Source organism: Carassius auratus, chromosome 2 (assembly GCF_003368295.1).
Source record: "Carassius auratus strain Wakin chromosome 2, ASM336829v1, whole genome shotgun sequence".
NCBI lineage: Eukaryota > Metazoa > Chordata > Actinopteri > Cypriniformes > Cyprinidae > Carassius > Carassius auratus.
In genome coordinates, this window is record NC_039244.1 from 2,792,366 (window position 1) to 2,799,909 (window position 7,544).

The 7,544-nt window shown below is 35.6% G+C and overlaps 1 protein-coding gene across 3 annotated transcripts; it reads right to left on the minus strand.

Moving 5' to 3' along the window:
* Nucleotides 1-1,252: 1,252 nt before the first annotated feature.
* Nucleotides 1,253-3,691, minus strand: LOC113112489 (calcyphosin-like protein). Of its 3 annotated transcripts, none has more exons than XM_026278119.1 (5): nt 3,585-3,691; nt 3,125-3,324; nt 2,009-2,186; nt 1,733-1,942; nt 1,253-1,463 (listed from the first exon to the last, which is right to left on the minus strand). In XM_026278119.1, the coding sequence occupies exons 2-5, from the start codon at nt 3,199-3,201 to the stop codon at nt 1,362-1,364; spliced, it is 567 nt and encodes a 188-aa protein (XP_026133904.1). In that variant the 5' UTR covers nt 3,202-3,324; nt 3,585-3,691; the 3' UTR covers nt 1,253-1,361. The 3 variants fall into 3 exon arrangements, with proteins under 3 accessions (XP_026133904.1, XP_026133921.1, XP_026133913.1); XM_026278136.1 differs by having other exon boundaries at nt 3,125-3,317; nt 3,585-3,672; XM_026278128.1 differs by lacking the exon at nt 3,585-3,691 and adding an exon at nt 3,400-3,418.
* Nucleotides 3,692-7,544: the final 3,853 nt, after the last annotated feature.

Sequence of the window (7,544 nt, forward strand, 5' to 3'; positions counted from 1 at the left end):
TAATTAAAAAAAAAAAAAAACTGACCCCAAAACCTTTGAATTTCAGTTGTTTGTTTTAGTTTAAATTTTGTTCAGACAAAAATCATTGTAGTTTTGGTTTAGTTTGTAATAACTGCATCAATAAGCAAAACACTCATTTAGTACAAAGAAATATATCAAGCAATGTGTTTCTGAGATGTATGTGTGGTGCAGTGAACAAGATTTAGCGACCCTTCAGAATGTCCTAGCAACTTTTTTCCCAAAAAGCACCTTGCAACAAATTTATCCATTTAAAACAAAAAAGCAAAAAAAAGCAGCGGACAAGCAGCACATCAACCTGGAGAGAGCTGAAGAAAGATGTCTAACAGTACAAACATAAAATGTGCATTAAGTTGCTTGTTCCAATCGTTCAATGATAAATGCACATTTATGATACAACATGGTATTAGCTTGTATATATAATTGTTGTTCAGAAACTGAAAAGGTACTAGTCATTTTCTGCGAGGATGTTATCCATTAAGTTGTACCCATGTAACTTTAAAACACAAAATGCAGTGTGAAATTTAAAAACACCTGCGAAAAATAAATATGAATTGTTCCTTCATATTAACAGTACATTGTGTCCTATTTTACAGACTTTTTTGTAAAAAAAAAAAAAAAAAACCTAATTGTTCAGAATGTGCAGTTGATAAGAAAATACAAAATACCTTTTAAGTATTTTGTACCTTTCAATAATTAAATGTTGTAAAAAAAGAAAAATTAAGATGTTTCTTGTTACTTTTAAAATTATTATTTTTTGGTTAATATTTTTAGTAACAAATAACATTTAAAAAAATATATTTGAGTAATCGTATTGTATATTCTACGTAAAAACGCTGTTTTGTGTCAGTTATGTAATGACGTCATCACGCAATGACGTCACAACCTCATTTAGCAACTTTTAGTAGAAAAATAAAAAACCCATCTGCCTTTAGCAACACTTAGTTGGCAACACTGGCTCAGCAGATGGCGCTCTTGAACATCTCACTCATCAGCACATTAACTGCATCAGATGAATGGATGCACCAGTTTGCAGTCTAAACAGCTGGTGTGATTTATCAAGTGACTGAAGAGTGTTTGTCAGAGAGCTCAATAAAGCCCTTTCGAAGCTGACGTCTAACAAGCCTGGGTTTTTGACAGCGGTCATTTGGGTCACTGGCGTTCTGGTCAAGATTCACATGCGTTCATTGTGTCTTCTGGGAACAAGCACGGTGTGCAACATTAAAGCAAGATGTAGGAATCAAACACTTTTAATTAGACACAGAATTTCTACGAGTAAATATTGCACAATCTTAGTGTTAGATCTAATGACAATGCGACAATCAGACGACAGATGATGATGACTACAGCTTCCATGCGTTCTTCATCATGGTGATGAAATACTCATCGCTGTCGACAGAAGCACTGACTCCGCTGTAATAGTTCAGAAACTCCTCTAGAGTCACCTGGAATGGGAAGAAATAACAGATTAGTGTGTTTGAAATGTGCAAATCATTTATAAAGGGTGTAAGTTGTGTATAAACGGTTTGAGGTTTTATGTCTTTGTAGATTACATTTATTAGTGAAAGTGACTAAAGCTGAGGCTTCAGCCAACACCTTTTTTGTTCAATGTCTAAAATTATGTTTTATTACAGAATTGTGTTTTAAGGATTGAAATAATAAAATAAAAATAAATATTTTGTAATGCATTCCACATCCTAAAAATGGTAGGTACCTTTCCATCTTTGTCATACGGAGAGTCGAAGGTTTCCAGGAAAGAGCGGAAGACTTGTTCTTCTGTCCACTGTCCGCTCTTGTATTTGGGGTGGTGTTTGCTGTCGTATACACCCTGTAGATCTTCTACGGTCACAACACCGTCTCCGGTCTTATCTAGTTTCTGAAAAGCCTGATTGATCACCTGTTTCCGTGCGCTCGACATGGGCGGCTGAAGCACAGAAACTGAAATTAGAAGCATGAAGGTGTTTTCAGCATCTTGGAAACACGATCTTACCCTTAATTTCTCCAGAAACTCATCAAAGTTGATGGTGCCGCTTCCATCCTTGTCCATCATGACAAAGATCTGCTGTGCTTTGTCCTTCCCCACGGACATGCCGTAGTTCTCCAGTCCCTTCTCGAACTCCTGGAAGTCCAGAGATTTACTGCCATCATCGTCCATAATGCGAAATGTCCTGGAAAAAAATATAAGGAATTTATGTTCTAGGTTAAACTATTGTACGTAAACATTTTCATTATTTCTCCCAAATCCGCTACATTTGTAAAAGCCGAATGAACTACCAAGACAAATATTTAAATTATTGATTCCTAAAATCCCAAACCCATAAATTATTGTAAAGTATATTAAAAGTTCCAAGTCAGCTTAAAAACTTAAGATCAGTCGCTGCTTTTAATTTTTACTGTACTTCTGATCCAACTGTTTGAATCTCATTTTAACTTTTTTTTTTAATCTTGACCATATGAATCTCTTATAACTTCAAAAAATAAAATAAAATTAAATTAAATAAAATAAATTAAATGAAAAAACATGTTGCCATGACTTACTGATTATATAATTTTTTCTTACAGTGTTATACATTAGAAATTATATTTTTTTCTTTAAAAAGGCTATTTTACGATTTCTTAAGCTACATTTAGATTTTTGTATTATGACATTTTCATAAATTTTCATGTTATTCTTCAGATTCTCACTATGCTAAAATAATATTTTATGCAAATTGCACATGTAAATACCTTTTTTTGCATTGTAATTTGTTGATTTAAATAAAAATCATTGTGCCACAGCATTTTTTTCTGAATCAGAAAATACTGCAATAATGACAATCTAAAATCTGTGACCATCACAATTGAGAATAAAAGCGTGCATCTGGAATGCATAAGAGTTTTATGTTTCATTTTCATGAAAAATCTCTTTATGTACAACGTAACTTCTTATTTTTTTTTTTTTTTTTTTTTATTTTGGGGTGAAATGTGGCTTTGTTTTTTCTGAGACTAACCCCATCACTGGTTCAGTCCCTCTGGTGTAACCTGTGAGGTCAATATCTTACTCAAGGGCACAGTGGTCATAATTCACCTCTAGATTGCTTTAAAGAGAGTAGAATATTTATCTTGCCTTCCAAGAGCCTTGATCCCTGCTGCGCCTCTCTTAAGGCACTGCTGCCTGAGCTCCTGCACTGCGTCTGTGGACATAGAGTCTCTGTGGATGCTCTTAGCTTCAGGTTAGTAAAGAGGCAAGACGTGATGCACTGAGGTGGTCTTCGAGACGTCACGTGGTCAAACGAGGAAGTGTTTTTATGTAGCGATTTCTGTTGGCTTGGAAACACAAACTCAAAGTGTAACCACGGCAGCTGTAATCATAAAAATAACTTACTACTGCTATATAATTACCATATTTATAAGACTTAACCAAAGTATCCGTTGTGGAGAAACAAACAAACAAACAAATATTAAGGACAGTAACAGCAATATACGACTTTTAGTTAGCCTTATCCTTAGTGTAATTTCTGCGGTCTGATTTGTATGAATAAAAAAGGGTTTAATACGAATATAGTAGATGAAATCAAACAACATACCTCTGTTTTGCGGTGGTCTCTTGTAAAGTGCGCGTCTCGTCTCGTGTGTTAATCAGGTGCACCTGCGTGTTTCTCCGCCCCTCCAAACTCAACTCTCTTTTTGATTGGCTCTAAGGCGTGTCAATCATCAACTTCCTTTGTACAGCATCTGAATTAATCAAAAATCGTCAAAAAAGAGTACATACGAATATATGAACAGATATAGATATATAAATGTATCTATATCTGTGATTTACCATGGTAGTCAACAACAATTATTATTTCTGCTGCTTTTTATACTGTGAAACGATCTAGAATTACATTCAAAGTGTAAGACATTTTCAAAATGTTTGTATTAATTTGTTGAAAGTCTGAAAGAATGAGTTTTACTGTAGTACCTGTCGGCTACAAGCATTTTAGCGAAAACTACAAGCTCATTTTGTTTAAGGCGGGAATGCGTGATCACGTGACGCACAAACGCGTTTCTCATAAACTTCAAGATGGCCTACTGTTTTAAATCAGACATTTTCTCAACTATTCATCTGTATTTACCACGGTAAACTACGACACTTCAGTACAGGTAAAGATATTGTTTAGAAACAACTCTTCTTCATGTGTGAAGTAGTTTGTTTGTTTCTTTGTTTGTTTGTTTTTTCTCGTGGATATACATACGGATCACCTTTCACCAAAAATTATTACTGTATTTACAATTCCCATTCATTAATTCCCTTTATTCTCATTGATCATTCTCATTTGGTTCACATTAGTAGTCTTTGGAAAGATGGCCTAAACAAAGGAATTATCATCCATGTGGTTAACAGGTTAAAAGATTTCATGAGATTCATCCAAAGGCATACATGTTGTAAATAACTGGAAATGTGGCTGTTGTTTTCTATTAAGATGCTTATGCTTACAGGAGAAAGCAGCTGAAATGCTTCTAATTGCTTTCATCTGTTTTGGAGTGGAACGTTATAGAGACAAACACCTCAGTTTGGTCAATTTGCACCACTTAGAGGAAGATTAAAATCTTGGCCCAACGGAGGTATTGTTTATGCGTTCTCGTTTACTGCATGTCAGGGTTTTAAACATAAACAGGTCTTCTCACAGAACATTAGAGGTTGTGGGAGTCATTGGATTCATGTGCACAATAAGTGAAATGCACCAGTGATGTTGTAATGAAATGACCCTGCTAGTCGCCCTACAACGGGCTAAATGTTTACAGCCAATAGCAACAGTTGTATTTGTGCTCGTGTTCATCTGATCTTTATTTATTTATTTTTTGTATGTGCTAGTGCTTTTGAACATGTGGTCAAAATATTTTTACTTAATTATGTGATGGTAAAATCCAAATAATGTGTTAATTAGCATGATTTTACAAGCATACTGTGCCAGTAAGAAGTATTCACACCCCCTTGGAAGCTTTCATGTTTTACAACATTTAGGCTTTTTTGACACCGATCAACAGTAAAATATTCTTTCATGTAAACACACATCGCACATCTGGCTGATACAGGTTTTTTTCCCCCTTCATCAGTTTAAAAACTACCCAAGCTTGGTCAGCGTGCATGAAAGTCAGGTTGCATGACGTTTGCCTGTAAATTATCAATCAGATTTGGATCTGAGGCCATATTACAACATTTTTCTGTTTGTAAGGGCAAATTGTGTTGAACAACTTTTCAGATCTTAACTTCTGTATTACGACCCATGGTCTGGTTGGGGTAGGCTACTTCTCATTGGTCTTTTGGTGGCCTTCTTGAGTTTCTTAACAATTGATTTAACTGTACTCCATTGGATACTCTGTGACTTGGAAATCTTCTGGTATCTGTTTCCTTCCTTGTGCTTGTCAATTAACTGTATTGATCTTCTTTTTTTCTTAATGGTGGTTCTGCCAAAGTACTGCCTTTCCAGATTGAGGTGTATTTATATTAGAATCAAGCCCCTTGACAACACAAGTGATTTCAGTTTAAGTATTTGTGACCTCTAAACCACATCGGCTGCAGTAGTGTAGGTATAGGTCATTTTAAATGGAGTGAATGCTTCCTTAATGACTTCATTTGGATTTTACATTTTGAGAATCTGTTTTCACTTTGACATTAACAAGTCGTCCACTTATTCATGGTATTGTTTTCATTTTTTTTGTTTAGTTTTTTTTACCGTCCTTACTTTACCCCAATCGCTTGAACATCAAAGCACTGTAAACAAGATCTCTTCCACCAGAACTCAAATCTTCTTTTTGTGCCCTGAAGTTCTGCCATTGTAAATCCGCCGTCTACACATCTCGTAGTTGAGCAGAAACAGGAAAGTGAATTTAGAAACGCAAGAAAAGTAAGCAACTTTGGTTGTAAGCTGGGTATCTTTATTCAGCCGACTTTAGAAATTCCATTTGGCACAAGTGTAAAGTAATAAATACATCTCCCTCCTGAAATATCTAAAAATAAATGACAAGCATTTTGCAATAAATACCATTGATCCACAATAAAGATGCATTGCATCGACATTTCTGCTCTTGGTGTGAAAAAGCCAACACTCCCAAATGCTGATCATGATTAGTTGACATTGGAAATGTAACAACATCAACACACACACACACACTCACACACATTTGCATACCTGTAATACTGCCTCATCTCACTGTACACACAAATACAGACACTAAAGTACTCCACTCCAGTATAAATGGACAGAAGTAGAGTCACTGAACTTATTTGCATAAGCCTTTTCAGAGGGGGACAAACACTTTTACATGCTTGGTGACATCTAGGAAAAGTTTACTCAAAAATGTACATTTTGCTGAAAATGTACTCACCCTCAGTCCATCCAAGATGTAGAGGAGTTTGTTTCTTCGTCAGTTTTGGAGAAATATAGCATTGCATCATTTGCTCAGCAATGGATCCTCTGCAGTGAATGGGTGCCGTCAGAATGAGATTCCAAACATCATGATAATCCACACCACTCCAGTCCATCAGTTAAAGTCTAACGTTAAGACCCTTCTTTTGTTTTGTTTTTTTACTTTAACCATTGTTTCTGGCTAAAATATGAGTCCTCTATCCATAGTATTGCTTTCTTCAGTCTCATTCTGACGGCACCCATTCACTGGTGAGCAAGTGATGTAACCATGTAAAATTTCTCCAAATCCGTTCCAATAAACAAATAAGCTCATCTACATCTTGGATGGCCTGAGGGTGAAAAAATCTTAAGCAAATTATCATGTTTGGGTGAAGTATTCCTTCAAGTTAATTTAATTTACGTATTTTATTCACTGTTTGCAATCTCCCAGAAAAATAAATAAATATATATATATAATTTTATTTGCATTGACGGCACTGGTACCGCCTTGTCGAAGCGGGCGATCTCCTTCTGTATCCAATTAGCAAGTTTAGACGCAGTTTAATCACTTACTAGGGTTCCACCATTGGCAGGGTGCCCTAAATCTCTAAAAACAAATTGAAGACATGTTGTCTTCTGCTGATATATCCTCGGGACATGATGTACTGATTGTTTAAACTTGAGTAACTTGAGTCCTTGCCCTGGGTTTGAAGGTGTGTGGCAACATCAGGGCAACTCCATTGTCATTCAAAACGTACATTTACATTTTAAATTACAAATCACATACATAAATGAGACCTGAATTGAGATGTAATTGATCCATGTAAAACGACTGCATAATCCATTAGCTGTTGCCTAGTTTTTACAGTAATTTGATTAGCTTTAAAGGAAAGACGTGTTTAGGGCTTGATGGATCCTGGCATGACTCCAATCTCATTTGTAGTTTTGTCCTTAATTACTTCAGAGTTACTCAATTAGACCACAGTATTTTTCAGTTGCAAAGAACAGCATGGATGAAGAAGTTATCTGAACGAATCTCAAGAAACGTAGTTGTAGATGTTGCCATTATCTTAATGCTCTACGAACTGATTTGGGGATTGTGGCTCATTTGATTTAGACCCAATTCAGCTATATCAGATTGTTCAGCACGCTTTG

Excerpts from the sequence above, each read along its gene's own strand:
- LOC113112489 (XM_026278119.1), bottom strand. The coding sequence starts at position 3,201 with ATGTCCACAGACGCAGTGCAGGAGCTCAGGCAGCAGTGCCTTAAGAGA. Across the intron at positions 2,187-3,124 it reads GGGATCAAGGCTCTTGGAAG|GACATTTCGCATTATGGACG; the intron begins GCAAGATAAATA and ends ATTTTTTTCCAG. Across the intron at positions 1,943-2,008 it reads AGTTTCTGGAGAAATTAAGG|CCGCCCATGTCGAGCGCACG; the intron begins GTAAGATCGTGT and ends TCTGTGCTTCAG.